The sequence below is a fragment of the Geospiza fortis genome, unplaced genomic scaffold (genome assembly GCF_000277835.1).
Source record: "Geospiza fortis unplaced genomic scaffold, GeoFor_1.0 scaffold114, whole genome shotgun sequence".
Taxonomy (NCBI): Eukaryota; Metazoa; Chordata; class Aves; order Passeriformes; family Thraupidae; genus Geospiza; species Geospiza fortis.
In genome coordinates, this window is record NW_005054383.1 from 1,898,136 (window position 1) to 1,916,736 (window position 18,601).

An 18,601-nucleotide genomic window follows, 5' to 3' on the forward strand; every position below is an offset into this window, starting at 1 on the left:
AGAGAGGCTCAGTAACCAAAATCCATAAAATATCCTGAGCTGGTAGGATGATCCCAAGGATCACTGAATCCACCTCCTGGCCCTGCACTTGTTTTGCTTGTCAGGAAAATCAGTGGGACACCATGCCCTGAGCAGGAATAATTCCCATGGCACTTGCCATGATCACCCCTTTTGGAGGGGAAGGTAAAGCAGATCCAATTTGCAGATGGGGTCCAGACTCCCTCTGCAATCCTTACTAAGTAAAATGAATATTTAAGAGAAGAAATCAACAATGATGTGGATAATTTGCAAAAACAACACAACTTTAAGAGCAGGGTTTTTATCTAAACATGTATGTTATCTAAAAAATGGTCCTGTGCAAAGGCTGTAAACCCCTGTGATTTAGGGGCACAGCTCAGAGTGCCCACCCAGCTAAGGACAGGACACAAATGTCCCAGACTGAGGAGTGACATTGACCAAACCCCAGGACATCTGCACTGGTCACTGAGAAATCAGTGACACACCAGTGCTGTCCACAGAACACTTTTACTTATTCCAGAGGACACAGAGATCAATATCAAACCTTTTAACCCAAATTTTCCTCTTTTATCACTAGATGAAGAGTGGGATGTGGCTGGCTAAGAGAGACCTCACCTCTCCAGCCAGCACAAGTTTGCAGGATGCAGTTCAAGAGCAGCAACCACAACTACAAAATGTCAGAAAAATAAAAGCAGGTTTGCCTTCCCTCTCAGCACTCAAAGCCTGCAGGAGCCAGGAGCAGGTAATCACCCCCATATTTCTGATCATAAAAACAGCATAAAAGCAATAACACTCTTAAAAGCATCATGCAGAAACTCAAGCAGCCTCTGAAACTGGAGGTAATTTGTGCTTAGAGATGCCAGGAAATGAATTCTTCAATTTGTGTACAAAGATGCACATTCTCCCACTCTGAGCCTGCCATTAAGCAACCTCGCTGGCAGAGAGCAATAAAAGCATCCTTCATCACTGTACTTACCAGGGATACCATTTCAGACAAACATCTCCCCCCAAAAAATCAACTGCCAGCTAAAACTGCACCAGGCAGAGCAGTGGAGGAGCTGAGGCCTCACCTCAAACACTGTCAGGCTGTACATCATCACATAATCATTTCTTGTGCTGGACAGGAAGTACAGGCAGAATCTCCAGGCTCCTATCTGCTGGGCAAAGTTATTTAAAAGCTCCTCTGCAAAAAAAAAAAAAACCAAACATAAAAGTACATAAATTGCTTGAAATTGTACTTCAGTTTTAATTTGACTTTGATGTAAAATATTCCATTAAAGTTCTTTAGCTGTAAACAAAGCCATAACAATGTACAGTGATAGCACAGCAACTGAGCAGGGAAGAGACCCTGTGTTCAGGGAATGACTCAACCTGGAGGAGGGCAAAAAATATAATAAAATCACATTCTACAGTGTTTAAAGCAATGTAACCACAGGTTTTAATGAAAACAAAACTGATGTGTAATTTTCGGATCAGTTTTGTCATAAATAACTGCAGCAGATAAGAGGTGAATATTAAAACAAATCACAGCAATTGTATTATGAGCACTGTTATTTTATCTGTAAAAGCCAAATGTTGGGATTTCAGGTCATTGTGAGAGAGTAGGAGCACTTCAGATCAGTGTTCTAAACCCACCTTCTTTGAATGCAACTTCAAGAGCTGCTGACTTGGTGAAGTTCAGGGTGTCAGAAACCTCCCTGAACGCTCAGGGAGGATTTGGTCATCTCTCATGAGGTGACAATGTGACAAAGAGAAGCCACAAGGGCTGCTTTGCAGGCTGAGCAAGTTTTAGGTTTAATTAATTGTTTTCTTTCCTGCAATTTAAGCAGGAAAATGAGGGATATCTTATCCACAGCAGGAGATCACACTCAGAAAAACCACAACAAAAACCTTGTGCTGTTTATTTTACAGGATTTCTGGGGCAAATCTTTCATGCTGATCACACTTCTGGCCAGAGATGGTAGAAACAGAGCAACCCCAGAACGGTTTGGGTTGGAAGGACCCTAAAGTTCATCCCATCCCCCCCCTGCCATGGCAGGGACACCTCCCACTGCCCCAGGCTGCTCCAAGCCCTGCCCAGCCTGGCCTTGGGCACTGCCAGGGATCCAGGGGCAGCCACAGCTGCTCTGGGCACCCTGTGCCAGGGCCTGCCCACCCTCACAGGGAACAATTCCTAATTCCCAAGATCCCATCCAGCCCTGCCCTCTGGCAGTGGGAGCCATTCCCTGTGTCCTGTCCCTCCATCCCTTGTCCCCAGTCCCTCTGCAGCTCTCCTGGAGCCCCTTCAGGCCCTGGCAGGGGCTCTGAGGTGTCCCTGGAGCCTTCTCCTCTCCAGGTGAGCACCCCCAGCTCTGCCAGCCTGGCTCCAGAGGGGCTCCAGCCCTCAGAACATCCCTGTGGCTGTTTGGGAATAGAAGGAATCTGCCTCTTTACAATCACCAGCAGCTCCTCCAGAGCACCTGGCAGGATCTGCTGCCTTTCAGGACATATTTAATAACCCCACCCAAAGGGAATTGCTGTTATTCCTGCTTGTCATTCCACAAGAACTGGGACAGCCTTGCTTTGCATTCCTAATGCTGAAGGGCCTGCTCCATCTCCATCCAGGCAGAGGATTCCCAGGACAGAAAACCCAACAATGGACAGAGGAACCTCACTGGTTTATCATCTACAGAGACCCACTGGAACCCCAGCTTTGGAAACCTGTCCCACGTAAGCAGGAGGGGGAAGATGCCAGCTGAGTGCAGGCACAGCTGTGTGGAACACCCCAGTCCCCTCTGCTGGGCAGGAGCAGCACCAGGAGCAGCCCTGGAGGGGCAGGACTCACCTATCTCCCGTTTCCTCTCATTTGTTGTGCAATTGTGGAAAAACTCCGTCATCAGACTCTCCAGAGCCCGCAGGGAGGCCTCCTCTGATGCCTGGGAAGGACATTGAAGGAAAGAAATAAAACTCACTCCCACTCTGACACAGGAGGGTGGCATTAGAACAGCACAGGGGCACCAAAATCCAACATGAGCAGGACCAGTATGGGGCAAATAACTGGAAACTCAAACTGCTCACTGGGGGCAGGGAGGAGCAAGATTTGTCCACTGCAAGTGAAAGCTTTGGACATGAAGGACTATTTGCTCAGCTCCATTAATAAGGACAAGAACACAACAGAATTCCTTTATTTTGGAGGCATTCAGGAATTTTAAGGCAATAAATAATTCTCACAAAGACAGCAAGTTCAGGTAAAGATGTTTTCAGATGTTTAGAAATTGTAAATAACCTGTCATGGGAAGCATGAACTTTGAGAGGATTTCTCTTGGAATTTTTTCCCAGAAAGGGTGATCAGATATTGGAATGGGCTGCTTGGGTGGGGGGCAGAGTCCCCACCCCTGGAGGTGTCCAAGGAAGGGCCGGAGGTGGCACTCAGTGCTCTGGGCTGGGGACAAGGTGGGCATGGGCCACAGGTTGGACTTGATGATCCTGGAGGTCTTTTCCAACCTCAATCATTCCAGGATCCTGTGACCCCTGACACCTCTTCCTGTCTTTGCCTTGGTGCCATTCTGCTGCTCAGGAAGCTTGAAAAATTAAGGAATTTCCAGCAGTCTAAAAAGCAATACACCAGTACATACCAATATACCAGTATTCAGCAATTTGATTCAAGAAGAACAGCACCACCCCCCTCAATTTAGGTTTTATTCCTGGAAATCATTAATTACAGTTTTAAATCTTAAAGAAATTATCAAGACTAGCATCCAGCTGTAGTTTTGGAGTGCTCTGAAGTTGGGATGATTTTATTCTGGCAAGGTAGCAGCCTCAGAAACAGTCCTGCTACAGCACAGACCATGCCATAGCTGTGTCCCCAACGTTTGCAACCCATGCTATCAACAACAAATGCATCAAGATTCAAGCCCAGACCTTCAGGAACAGGAACAAAGTAAACATTTAATAAAACTGAAATTTCTGCCTCAAAAAAAAAAAAAAAAAACCAAACCCAAATCAGAAATAAAAGCTAAGCCTGGCAGTCTCCTGCAGAGAAGAGCATGTGAGGCATCCTGCAGAAGCACTCCAGGTTTCTGCTAATTCCCATTTCCATGCACAGCAGTTTTCCCAAGGGCCAAGCAGGAGCCTCTCCTCACTGGATTAACCCCCAGGAGCACCAACAACTCCACAGCAGCTGGAAGTGGATGCTCTGCAGGACACTGAGCATTTCCATTTCCAAAGGAATGCTGAATTCCATCTTACCTTCCTCTTCCTGCCCTGCTTGCTCCTTTTTTTTCCTCACTTTTTAAAGCCCTGCTCTAGAAATCAAGGATTATTTTAGCAGGAGATGCTGGTAGTGGAAAATTGGCTTAAAACAACCAAGAACCCAAGCAGAGCTGTCCAATGTTTCCAATCCAATGTTTGCAGCTTTGATCCATTCCTGCTTGGGCTGCAAACTTCCCTTCAGCCTCCTGCCAGTCACCATTCCCAGGTAACAGCACCTCTGTGGAGAAGAGCCTCACTTTAAAAACAAATATCTGACTACGAGGCATCCTTCATGACTTAGGGTATGGCCACACTGCCATTTGTGGGAGCTAAGTTGTCCTAAACTCCTCCCAAGCAGATCCACACATACAAATCCAGTATTTTCCTAAATCCCTGCACTTTCCTTCTCTGCTGCTCAGCACAGAGTGAGTCTCACCAGCAGTTTCTGATGCCAAACCCCCAAAGATGAGTTTCCAATCTCAATTTGATGCAAATTCTTCAACAGCAGCACTGCTCTGCCCACTCCACCTTCTACCATCCAATACCAGGATCACCTCAATCCATGGAAAACTCTCAGCTCTTCACAGGGTGGAAGGGCTCAGATGTTTTTGGATACTTAATTCAGCAATTCTTCTTCAGCAACAGTAGTTGACATAAGTGCATTTCTTCCAAGATTCAAGATTTATATCCTGCTTTTGGAAATAAATTATGGAGTTCTTATAAATCTTGAGCATCTGCCTTGTCCTCCACTGCCTTCAGCACTGAGGTTTGGAAGATCCCCTTCCTTAGGAACACAGTCAATCTTCCAAAGCAGAACACCACAATCTTGATGTCCAACATGTCAAAAGCAGGAAAAAAAAAATAAACCAGAGAGCAGAACAGGAGGATTTCATGCAGAAAAGCCCAGGCTGGAGAGCACCCAAGGCCACCTCAGGCACAAATACATAGTGGGACTTCCAGGATGGTTCTGTGCTCTTGTTTGACTTCTTGGGGCTCTTTGGGAGGTTTGGCCAAAGGAAGGTCCAGAAGGAGAAACTGTCTGAGGTAACCAAAGCCCAGCTCAGGATCCCCTCCTGACTCCTGGCTGGGCTTACCAAGGACCTGTATTTGCTGAAACTTTTGGGTATTCCTGAAGTTCCCCAGGTCCTGGAGGCACATGGCCATCCCCCAGCTGTCCAGCAAGGCTCTGATAAGGAGGCCACTGAGATAAGGAGGTCACTGTTGCGCAGAGCTGCAGGGGAAGGTGGCTGCACCTGGGCCCTGACACCTGGGGAGCTGATCAGTGAGACTCCAATGAAAGTCCAGCTGTTTGGAGCACCTGGGATATCCCCTAGCATCATTCCCACCTTAACAAGCAGTTTGCTTTCTTTTAGGGCTCCCTGTTTGCTCTGCATTGAGGAGAAGGACTGGCAGAACCAGCAGTGCTGAGCTCAGGTTCTGGTCTGGAATTCTGGGTCATGCCCAGATTTCATATTCCAAGGTTTTTCAGGGAAGTGTGGACCATCAGAAACAGAATCTACCCCAGTTTTCTGTGTCAGGGCTGGCAGTCTGCCTCACCTCCATGAGGCATTACTAAATATGCAACCACTGAAACAGAAATACTTCCCACTCTTTCAGAAGTCAAACCTGACCCCTCTCACCCCTAGTGCCTCCCAGGGCTGGATCAAACATCAGAAAATACCATTTCTCTCTTCTGCTAACCATGAGAGGAAAATACATTCAGTTCTCCAAGTGCTGCTTGCAGAGCAGGTAATGTGAGCTTTTCTCCATGCAGAGACAACTCCGCAGCCCACAAAAAGCAGGGGAGATCAGATGTGCCACGTCACCATCCACCCCTGCTCCACTGCCTCAACACCATGGCTGAGTTCTGACCCACAGGGAGGGTCCTGGCTGCCAAATCCAGCAGATCCTGGGGCCAAAGGTGATGTCCTTGTCACAGCTCCCTTGGGGGAACAAGGCAGAGAGAGGTGAAAGCAAAATGCAAGCAGAGCTAAATCCAGCACAGCCACAGCTGCAGATTCCCGTGTTCCAGCAGCACATCCATAGTTTGACCCGGAATTTGGGTCCAAACAGCATCTCTGGGAGGTGTGTCACAGGTGACTGTCCCCAGGATTGGTGCCTCTAAGTGCTCAGCTGGCTCCACAGCACACTGACAGGGCCAGCAGCAGCTCTGCCCCTCCTGGAACTGTCCCCTGTGATCAGAGCAGGACAGGGTGCATCAGCGTGGGAGAGCCACTGCCAGCCTGTCCTTCCCATCCCTTTCCCCTCATTAGTTTGCTAAAGGTGTTCCACAGCACTATCAGATGAGGGGTGGAGCTGATTGCTCACTCCAGTCACCTCTGGACTCCAACCCTCTGTGCCCTCCTCCAACCAGGAAAACGACCTCCAGCAGCTTTTCCTGACAGAAAACACAAGATTTGCTACCAAGAACCTGCACATCCAACAACATTCTCCACCACCAAAGCACCCCAAGAAGGACCCACCCCACCAGCTGATTTCAGGGCTATCCTGCAGTTACATTTTCAGCTCTATGAGTCATTAACTGATTTCTGCTGATTAAGGGAAAAAAAAAAGCTGCCAACCTCCTGCATTTCAGGCTGTTCAATATTGCAGCTGCACCTCAGTGAGGCTCTGGAGAAGCAAAATCTTTGTACCCTGCTGCTGACTCCATCACAAGCTCAGATGCAGACTATGACTAAAGCACTGGGGCAGAACCAGTTACTCATGCAGCTCCAGCAAACATCAGAGCAGCCATCCTTGGGTTGCACTTTAGACACTGCACATGCACTTGAAGAGCAGATACAATGCTAATTTTAGTTTGCATATCACCAAACACAACCACAGCCCTTAAAGAAGCACCTGCTCATTCTGCAAGACATGGAAGTGCTTTCTAAAGCCATTTTCTCCACGAGTGCTTTCATTTAGAGTTCACTTCCTCTTTTTTCTTTTTTTAAATTTCATTTTATGCTCTCTGAAGGGATTTTTTTTTTTGTTGAGGGCAAAGATTTTCTCTACTGCTTTGCCATAAAAACACAAGCTGTTAACCTTGTAATGTTTGCCATTAGAGCATCCATCACACAAACGATGCTCTAAATACAGCAACTGGGGCTAATGACAACTGAGAGAAGGGTTAGGTCTGTTCACTTTTTCCCTAATGTGTTTGCAAATGGATACCACTCCAAGACAAATTTAAGGCATTCCCTCTCCAGAGCTTTTTTTAGTAAGATGTTAATTGCAGCTGCAATGTTACAGAGGTGACTTCATCCTTCAGGCAGCACCTTCCTGATGTGGAAGGATGGATTTTCCACCACACAAGCTCCCATGGCCTCCTCCAGTGGCAGGGAGGAAAAGCCCAGGCTCTGCTGCACCCCAGGAGCCCTCAGAGCACATCAAACTCTCCTCTGCATCTTTACTTTTTATTTACAGCTGGGAGTTGTGTTGGGGAGCTGTTCCCACCTCCTGCACCCATCCTGGTTTGGGGTTTGATGATCTCCCTGTCCATCCCTGCCTGCAGTCCCTGTGCTGTCCCTGCTCCTGCTGTTGAACAGCCCCAGCCCACCAAACCCCCACACCCTGCACAGATCCCTCTGCAGCTTCCTCACCTTCTGGAGCCTGCCTCTCATCCCAATCCCAATCCCAATCCCAATCCCAATCCCAATCCCAATCCTCCCTCTCCTGCCATTTCCAGTGCAAGACACACAGCCCAGCCTCCTCCCAGCTATCAGATTCAGATTTTATCACATCTAGCTGTTAAAATCACTATCAGCTATGTCTACCAGCTTGTGGGCAGCTCTTCCAGGAGAGGAGGGACTGCACACAAGGAGAATCCTGGCTGATGGAAAAATTCCCAGCTGGAATTGCTATTTTGCTACCAACAAGCAAGTGCACAGGGTTAAAAAAACAGACAAGAAACAAGAAATTTCAGCCACAGCACCTGTATAAAATAACTCATCATCACCCTGTCGTTGCTAATTGCAATGTCCCATCCTCTTCCACCTCAGAGCCTTCTGCTCCCAGTGTTTGCAGTTAATTAACAGCACAGTCACACATCTAAAAATACAAACAACCACACTCCAGCTGCTGAATTTTCTTCTTTCTCTATTATTTATGGTCAAGCCTAACTTAATGATGCACATATGTATGGTGAGTATTAACAACACTAACATCTCCAGGTACTGAGGTAGTAATTTACTCATTGAAGGATTACCAGGGTGTCTTTCAGAGCCCCTCCCTGCCCCAGCCCTAACACAACATGGTAATAATGAACATGTAAATTAGAAATCACATTCTCAGAAAGCTTGTGGGTCAGTTTAAGCCTGCTCACAAAACCCTGGAGAACCCTTGGGACAGCTCAGGGTCACTCAGGGCAGTAAAATTCATGGAAGAAGTACACTATTATTTTTAGCAAGAAAAGCAGAATTATGAAGTGTTTCAAAAAAGTTGTAGGACACCCAACACATCCTCCAGAAAAGAAGGCAGGCATCCTCCTGCAGGGAGGCAGAGCTGGGAGCTCAAAAACAGTGTTACTCATTAGATTCAATCCCTTCCACCAAAAATTGCAGAATTTGGGGGTTCACCCTCATTCCAGGGTCTCTTATCAGAGTTCTGACACCAGCAGCCCACAGCACACGTGCTCCCCAGCAGTGCCCTGCTGATGCTATCAGGACAGGGCTCAGCCTTCATTCTCAGTTTCCTTGTTGCATCTCAGAGATGTTTTTGTGGTTTCCAGAACTGAAAGCAGACTGGGCCCCCTCGGTGCTCCCAGCACAGCTCAGCTCCTGGGGCCGTGGCAAGGCAGCTCTGCCTGCAGAGCTCCCCCCTCTCATCTCAGAGACCACCTCAGCACATCACCAACAACATGCAGATTCTGCAATCTCATTATAGTAGATTTTCTGCTTCAATGGTGGGATAAAAGTCACAGATTGCTGTTGTACCTCAAGGCAAATGGCAGAGGAGCAAAGGCACCACGCTCCTCTCCGTGTCCCTGAGGTCCCAAAGCTCAGGGCAGCTCCAGGGCTGCTCAAAGCCCTCCTGCCTGGACAACTCCCCCCTTCAGGCACCTGGCTGCACTTCAGGAATCAGAGTGTTTAATTTAAATATCACCTAAGGACTCAGTAGGACCCCAGGCTGAGCAGAGCTGTGTGGAACAGGCCATGGAGAGCCAGCAGTGTCAACCTGATTTCTGCACCAGAGATCATCTTACCTGGAACACTGCCTGCTCCACGAGTAATCAGCACCTTTTTCAATACCCAAGGGATCTGATTTCTTAAACCCTCTTGGACAGGCAGATTCACTTAACCAGGCATCAGGTTTGAAGGTTGAACTTTGATTAACAGGCTCAAGTGTCCGAGTCTGATTCTTTCTAACCCAGTAACTCTTAACCCACATAACCAAGCCCAGCAGGCAGTGTGTCCTCCACCCAGCAGTTCCCAGGAACTCTCTTAGAAACCCAGCAAAGGAATAAAACAATCCCAGCAGGCTGGAAAAAGCAAAGGGTGGTTTAGGAACAGTGCTGTTTCAAGTCACACTTGCTGAAGACAAGCCCAAGAGCAATTTCTGAGTCCCTGACACCCAGGAAAGGCAGCTGGTCACGTGCTGCTGACTTCCTAATTGATTTCTTGTGGTTTAGCTGCTGGAAAGGGCTCAGCAACACAGAATTTTCCCAAACAAGCAATTGCTAAAATAACAATACCCAGCTGAGAAGTGCAGAAGCACCAAAAGCAGAATCCTCAAGATCAATACCCTGCACATCACCAAAGCACAGCAGGCAGAGGTGGCTCTGGAGTCACTTTTTGGACCTGCAACTTAAACCTGAGAATCCAGCCACAGCCATCAGCCCTCCCTCAGCAGCCACTTGGCTCAGTCAGTTCTCAGCTGTTGGGCACCACTTTTTAAGCCATCAATGATTATAACTTCTCATTTTGTGGGTTATCAGCAAAACCAGGCAAACAAAATCTGCTCTTCAGACAGACACAGCTGAGCATCTGCCAAGGGTGCTGGGCTGGGCAGGAGCTGCTTCCAGAAGTGAAAACACTGCAAGGTGACTCTGCTTGTCTCAGTTCAGAATTCACTTAAATTCCCCCAGTGAAGTCTAGAAACTCACACCTCTGAAGCTGTTTTGCTCCTTTCACTTCACCCTCTCCCTTTGCTGGGTTCCCCAGGATGCCCCACAGCCCAACCCAGGCTGTGACCCCTTGCAGGGAGATCCCATCCTTCCCTGAGGGGCAGTGCTTGTGCAGCAGCCCCAGGAGCATGGGCACAAGGAACAAATCTCTTCCCTTTTCTCTACATAAACAAAGCAGGCAGGACCACAGGGCTGCCCCAAATGCAGCTTCACTCACTGAGACAACACTTCCTCCAGAGGTTTAGGGCAAGTGACCCAACTTCAAACCAGGCAGGTGCAAAAAAGATCCCAAGGAGTCCTTTGGAAACAAGTAGGTTTGTGAGGAAAGTATTTGTGAAGGGAATAAAAAAATCCTTATAAAAAGAATTTGTAAGAGGTGTTGAGAAAAATGCCCTCATCATCTCACTGCAATGGTGCAGAGACCAAGAGATGAGCAGCAGTGGCAAATGAGCTCACACTGTGCCCAGTACAGCCTTCTGAGCTGGAGTCTGTTTAAAAACCCCACACCTACCACAGGATCATGGAATGGTTTGGCCCAGAAGGACCTTAAAGCCCATCCAGTGCCATCCCTGCCATGGCAGGGACACCTCCCACTGTCCCAGGTCACTCCAAGCCCTGCCCAGCCTGGCCTTGGGCACTGCCAGGGATCCAGGGGCAGCCACAGCTGCTCTGGGCACCCTGTGCCAGGGCCTGCCCACCCTCACAGGGAACAATTCCTAATTCCCAATATCCCATCCATCCCTGCCCTCTGGCAGTGGGAGCCATTCCCTGTGTCCTGTCCCTCCATCCCTTGTCCCCAGTCCCTCTCCAGCTCTCCTGGAGCCCCTTCAGGCCCTGCAGGGGCTCTGGGGTGTCCCTGGAGCCTTCTCCTCTCCAGGTGAGCACCCCCAGCTCTCCCAGCCTGGCTCCATCCTTGGGGCATCTCTGTAGCTTCCTCTGGACTCTCCCCAGGAGCTCCACATCCTTCCTATGGTTATAATGACTCTTCCTACAGAGAACACTCCTCACACTCTTACAGGTGAAAATCTGACACTTCAAAATGCCAAACCCTTGCTCCTCCCCACTTGCACAAACGTGGCAGCTCCTTTGCCCAGAGAGAAGCCAAGGAAAGATGCCCAAGTGACAGGAGTGGAGAACCTGGCGTGGTTGTGTAGCAGCTCTGAGGAGTCCAAGATGCATGAAGAGATTTTTAAAAAACACTTCTCAAATCCTTCACTGTCAGCAGAGCCACAAATAAACCCTTATTTATCTCAGCCTCCAGACAAGTCCCAATAATTCCCAGGGAAGGCTCTGAATCACAGTTGTTTGTAGCCCCAAGTGAAGGAGGCTCTGGAATTATGCACATATGCAGAGCTGGAAATGGGAAGCACCAGGGCAGGCAAAAAAAAGAAAGTGAATGTAAGAAAAAACCAATTATTCAGCAGATTTCTTAAAGAGGTACCTCTACTCAGATGCAACTCCAGCAAGCAAATCCTGCTGATTTTTCTCCATTCACTTCTGCCTGGCAGGATTAAGCCCATTACCATGGGGAAAAGCTGTCCCAACACCTGGCTACACAAAGTGTAAGGTTTAGGGCAAACTTGGGGTAGGATTATACCTGATCCAATACATTACAGCAGCCAGACCTGATTTCCAAGGAGGTGTGATTATACTGCATGAAAATATGGAATTTTCAGACCCTCAATTCCTGTCAGAGAAAAGGAAAAAAAGATTGGGAAACTCTAAATTTCATTCCTGGCAAGAGCATGAAAACTTGTGCTGGGCATTTAAGAGTGCATAATGAAACCACCATGGGAAACACCATGGGAATAACTAAGATTTTTGTTAATTAAAATATTTTCAAAGGACAGCTCACGCAGGGAGAACATCCAGTCCAATTAAAGAAAAACAAGCTGTTGACATCTGCAGTGCTGCTGCACTTTGGGGGATTTCACAACTGCCCCTTGCTGCTCACCCCTGCAGCTCTGGGGGTCCCACCCTGGGGGGGTTCCAGGCTCCCTGCCCACATCAGGAGGCTCTGCTGGGCCAACATGGGGATATTTGTCCTGGGGGACCCAAAGGGTCACCATGACCCAACCAGCTCCTTCAAGCACCAGCAGAACACAGGAAAAAGCAGCTTTGGAAAGCCAAAGCTGCAGCTTTCCCCAGTCCCAAACCCAGCAGCTCCTGGGATCAGAGGAAGGGCTGGGAGCAGGAATTGCCCCCTGAGCACTGACCTCACATTTCCACATCAGAGACTACAGGCCATGGAGCTCTTGGTCCTTCTCTTGGTTTCCTTCACCCTTGCAAAAAGAAAGCCAAGGAACTGTAGGAAATACAGGTTTATCCCTCATAACCCAAGGGTTAGGGAATGGGATGAGGAACAACAACTGCAGCCATGCCCAGGAGCTGGTTTTGCTGAATCCTCTCCAGACCCTGATTTTGAACACCAGGGAAATCAGCACTGAGCCAAACCTCCGTGGAAGAAACTGCTCCTCATCCCAAAGAAAAGGTGGAATTGCCATGCAGAAGAAACCTGCCCTGTTCTTACTCAATGAAGCAGCAGGGAACCAGCTGAGCACAACACAGATTTTTCAGGCAAAACATCTCTCCAAAGGGAAAAAAAAACCCCTCATTCCCCTCTGGAAAGCTGCATCCAATGCTGGCTTTGGCACCCTGACAAGGCAGTACACAAAACAGATGAGCACACTCCTTTCTCCAAAGAGGGGACAAAAAGGAACCAGGACAATCCCTCTTGGGAAGAACTCCACGCTGCAATTAAAGCCCTAATAAAATATTAAGTCAAAATGCTAAAAATACACACAGAGATCCAACCACGAGCTTGGAGATGCTGGAACAAATAAAAGATATTTTGGAGCGTGAATGCAAAGGGCTGGAAATGGGAAAAGAAATGGAATTCTGGGGATGATCCACATAGGAGAAGGGTCAGGGAAGATCAGCGGGAGGAAAAATAAATAAGGAATTTGTGGTGTTGCTACAAGAGCCTGGAATAGCTCTGGTGGAGTGAAAGTATCCTGAGTGTAAACAGAAAAGAGAAACAAGGATAAAGAAAGGAATCAAATGTGTGTGGAGGGAAGATAAGATTGGAAAGAGCTGGTAGGAGCTTCTCAGCCCAGGAGAAGCTGCATCATCCCAAAATTCCATAGGACAGAACCTACAAATAAACCCCAGGGGGTGCCTGGACGAGTAGGAAAGTCCCTGACCATCAGAATCAGTAGGGGAAAAGCCAATTGCTTTTCCCCTACCAAAATATCAATATTTACATTTTGGTTGGAACAAGGAGGCCTACAAGGGAGAACAGGCACACGCTGCACACTTCATAAATGCTGAAAATGGGATTCCAAAAATTATTCTATATAAATGGGAGTCTAAACATTTTATTTTGATAAAACAAAGCAGCAGACACCTTCTTTTCTCTCTCTCTCAAAGAAGGTTGTCATATTGACACCTGGGATGCAGAGAGAGCCAAGGCAGCAGTGACCCAAATAGAAATATAGTTCCTAAGAGGAAATATCTGCTGTGTGACAGAGGATAATGATTTGGAAGGATTTTAGGGCACATTCTACAGGCAGGTATCAGCCTATCCACCTCAAAGCTACATCTCCTTCTACTTTGCATGCACTAAAGAATAAATCCAACATTAACAGCAGCTACCTGGTTCCTAAATGACACCACCTAATTAATTCACCCAACTGAACCCAAAGTTCTTGGAGTTTTTGCGTATCCATGCATGGAGTGATCTCTGCACAGCACTCCATGGCAGGAGCTTTGTGGTACCTGCCAGATTTTAATGCTCTTCTGCTGAAATAATTACAGCCACCACCACCCATCCATCAGCAACAGCCAGTGGAAATGAGCTTTTCAAACTCATTTAGTGAACCTGGAGGCTCAACAATTTTACCTTGATAGCTTTTAGTCCTCCTGCAGCCTACATTTAGCTACCCAGGTCTTTGAAATATGGATGTGTTGGAATTATTATAGGTCCTGAAAGGGATTATGTGCAACCATTCTGCTAAATGAGCTGTTTTCTTCTGAGAAAAAGCTCTGCTTTTGGAGGAAGCATCTGAGCAGAGATCAGCTCTCCTGCTACAGTTCCCACTCCTGGTTCATCCCCAGAGCTACCCAGGCCTTGGTGCAGAGTTGGGAAAGTTCATCAGCATTAATCAGCATCCCCAGTTGGATGGTTTAATAGAGGGGAGATAACTGGGGGCACACAGAGTCACATTGTGACTCGCTGGCCAAAAAAGGAAGCCAGATGTTGGAGCTGAGGCCGGAACTTCCGAGTTCCTACTCTGCTTTGAGTCAGAAGGGTTCTAGAGAGGGTTGGCTTTTATTGAACTGCTCATGGAGGGGATGCACTGAGAGCAGACAGAACCTCAGGCTTAGGGGTGTGGTTGTGATGCTGCACCTCAGCTGGCACTGCTGGGGGACACAGGGAGGGGACAACACCCTCAGCTCCCTCTTCATCACAAAAAACCCTGCTGAGAAGCTGAGCCCACCTGGCCATGAGCCAGCACTTCCTGTCTGGGCGGCAGCAGCAGCATCCCCAACTCCTCAGAGCACAACACCCCTGAGCTCACCTGGGCCAGGGGCAGGCAGCACAGCACCCCTGAGCTCACCTGGGACAGGGACAGCAGCACAGCACTCCTGAGCTCACCACAGCATCCCTGAGCTCACCTGGGACAGGGACAGCAGTACAGACAGCATCCCTGAGGTCACCACAGCATCCCTGAGTTCACCTGGGACAGGGACAGCAGCACAGCATCCCTGAGCTCACCTGGGACAGGGACAGCAGCACAGCACCCCTGAGCTCACCACAGCATCCCTGAACTCACCTGGGACAGGAAAAGGGAGCACAGCACTCCTGAGCTCACCTGGGCCAGGGGCAGGCAGCACAGCACTCCTGAGCTCACCACAGCATCCCTGAGCTCACCTGGGCCAGGGGCAGGCAGCACAGCACCCCTGAGCTCACCACAGCACCCCTGAGCTCACCTGTGCTAGGAAAAGGGAGCACAGCATCCCTGAGTTCACCTGGGACAGGGACGGGGAGCACAGCACTCCTGAGCTCACCACACCATCCCTGAGCCCACCTGGGCCAGGGACAGCAGCACAGCCCACACAGGGCCCAAGTGTCCCCAGGGTGATGGGACAGCCAGGCCAAGGGGCTCTGCAGGAGCAAGAAGCTGCTGCTCCCTCCTGTGCCAATGTCCTGGGTCACCTGCAGAGAGCAGGAGTGCCCCCAGAGCAGCTCTGGCTGCCAGGCACAGCCCGAGCCAGCCTCAGGGCCACCAGCTCAGCAGGGCTGACACAGAACAAACAGGAGCTGTTCTGGCAATGGAGCAGCAGCTCCCTGGCAACCACGAGCACCAGGATAAGCCAGGGCTCAGCAGCCTCACCTGGCAGGACAAGCTGCAATCCACACACACTCCACTCCTTCCTGAATGGAAGGAAGGCTGCAACCATCACAGGCAGCTTGAGGCACAAGAAAACAACAGCACTCACTGCTAAAATCCAGGCAGGTGGGAAGAGAGGCTGTGGAATGAAAGGCAGGATGCTGCTGTGGGGAACTCAGGAACAGCCAAGCTGCAGACGCCCACTGCCTGCTCCATTTCAGTGCCTCACACAGCACAGGGCCACGAGACTCCCTGGAGCTGGGAACCTCCATTGTCTGCTCCTCTGCAGGCCCAGGGGCAGCCTGGGGGAAGTGGGATTTGCTCTGGGAGAAGCTGGCTGCAGCTCTCCAGCATCCCTGCATCCCAAACCTCACACTGCAGCCTTTCCTGGAAGTCCCTGCTCCTGAGCTGCTTTGGTTGCTGGCAGGATATAAATCCCACAGAGCGAAGAATGTGCCTCCCAGGAGGCAAGCACTGAAATCCCAGCCTCACATGGGAGGTGCAAATGCAATTCCCAGGTGAGGGGTTTGCTCAGGAGGTCCCAGCTGAGCTCCCAGGGCTTCAAAGATGGTTCATCTTCACCAGTGGAAGGAACAAAGGTGAAGGAAAGAGGGATGAGACAAAAGACATGGCTAATATGGACAGAAAATAAATCCCTCCAAGGACAGCTCCATCAACAATATTTACTTTGAACCTGTTCATAAAAATCCTCTAAAAGGTGAGCAGGAAACAATGCAATAATTTGTGGTGTGTGGAAACAAAGTCTGAAGCTGGATGTGCTCTGTGTGCTCAGAGATGAACTCCAGAGAAACCCAGCCAGATTTTGCAGTATCCTGTTTTCCCTGGAGAAACACCACAGCATCACCACCACCTTTCCTTTCCCTCAGGAAGCCCCAAACTGGAGTTTGGGACCCCAAAACAGAGCACCAGCACTATGGACACACACAGCAGGCAGGAGCAGCCCCAAAACTCCCACACAGAGCTCTCTGCAAACACCTCTGAAAGCACAGAAACACTAAAGCTTCCTCCAAACCCAACTTTTGAGTGGCATTAGGATTTCTGAGCCATGAGTGGCAACTCAGCCCAGCAAACAGGAGTTTGCTCACAGCATTGGCAGTGCCTGAGCTCACTGTGCATCACTGCATTCCCTCCTGCCTTCCCAACTTCCTCCCAAAATCCCTGCCCAGTTAATCAAGCTCTAATTCACCCCAGCTCATTACCTTCCACATGAACCCAGCCCAGCCCCACTGAGGAAAACCTGCTCCCAGCAGCCTGCTCTCCTGGAGCAGAGTTTAATTCTCTTTTATTTGTTCCCTGTGTGCCTTCCAGCAGCTCCTCTTCACACTTTCCCAACTGTTTCCAGGAAGGAGGGTGCTCTAGCAGCAGAACATGCCCATCTGTAGGCTCCAGGGAAAAGAGAACAGAAGGAAAATCTTGCCCAGGAGTCACATGATGAGTTACAACAGTAAATCCTGCAGCACAGCCCAGGGGCTGCTGCTCAACTTCCACATGAAGCCAAACAGTGGATGGTGAAGGGAAAAAAAGAAGAAACCAAGGTGTAATTCAGGAGGAGAAATGTGTGTGTCCGCAGGGAAGCGAGGGGAGAACTAACTGTGAAGTGCACAGCCTGGCCTGCCAAACCCTGCAAACCATTTATTCACCTTTTTGAACCTGGGCTGGTCACTAAGAATCCGCCTCAAAAATCACCCTTTGCCTGAAGCTAAAGCCACAAAGAGCTGGGACACGTGGCAGACACATCAGGAGCCCCCCCCCGAGCACCCTCAGTGCTTTACTGCCATAAAATACTACCAGGATTTAGATATATATAAATATTATATTATTATTATATTATATATGTATTTTTTACTGAGAAGACTCTGTCCCAGATGGAGCAGCAAAGCCTCTGCAAGGGCCTAATGGAGCTCACCAAAGGGGCTACAGAGACCAAAGTTTCAATAAACCACCAGTCATGTACCAGGAGCACATCACACAGCGAGCAATGTGATTACCTCAGCCCCTGGGTGAAGAAATTCACAATCAGGACCCCAAATTCCGGAAGAAAAGGGGTGCAAAGCCTGATCCTACACCACCAAAGGCACGTTAAGGTGGAGTGGGGTGAGCACCAGGCCAGGAACTGCAGCCTGAGCTCAGTGGGGCTCTCTGGGTGAGCCAGGGCAGGGTCCCAGGAGCAGATCCAGGGCTGCTCAAAGCATCTCCCCACTGCTGCCTGCCCTTGGTCACCCCAAGAAACACTGGCATACAGGGTGGGATCCCAATACTGGGATAGAAGACATCCCTGTGGGTAGAGCAAAGGGAAAAGAAGATCAGCAGCTCTGGGGTGGTGGCAGCGAGCAGCACCCGATGCCCTGGGGCGATCCCCACCTGCCAGCGCTGCCAGCCCGGCTCTGCAGCACCCACACGGCCAGAGACGCTCCTGAGACCTTTCCTGGGGATCTCAGCGAGGGGAGGAGAGCCTTGTGCAGATCCCAGCGGTTGGCCCTGGCCCTGGCCCTGTCGGTGCCCTGGCACTGCGGGCACAGCCAAGGCCGCTGTCCCCAGCACGGAACAGAATCCAGGTCACTCCTCCGGCTTACCCAAGGAGGCCGTGAGGGCAAACCCACAGCTGGCGCCGGAGAATTTAATCACCGAATGGTTTGGGTGTGAAGGGACCTTGAAGCTCATCCTGTGCCACGTCCAGGGCTAGGCTGGGCCGTGCCAGGCTGGGCCGTGCCAGGCTGGGCCGTGCCAGGCTGCTCCCGGCCGGGCCTGGGCACTGCCAGGGACCGGGGCAGCCGCAGCTGCCCGGGCACCCCCCGGCTTTAAGGCCACAAACCCG

General features: G+C 49.6%; 1 protein-coding gene across 1 annotated transcript in view; it reads right to left on the minus strand.

Annotated features, from left to right (window-relative positions):
• The window catches only part of XPO6 (exportin 6), a 46,489-nt gene extending 43,556 nt beyond the window's left edge, over nt 1-2,933 (minus strand). The window contains 2 exon segments of the mRNA XM_031060424.1: nt 1,089-1,201; nt 2,843-2,933. Of these exon segments, the coding sequence (XP_030916284.1) occupies nt 1,089-1,201; nt 2,843-2,894 (165 nt within the window). The 5' untranslated portion in view covers nt 2,895-2,933.
• Nucleotides 2,934-18,601: the final 15,668 nt, after the last annotated feature.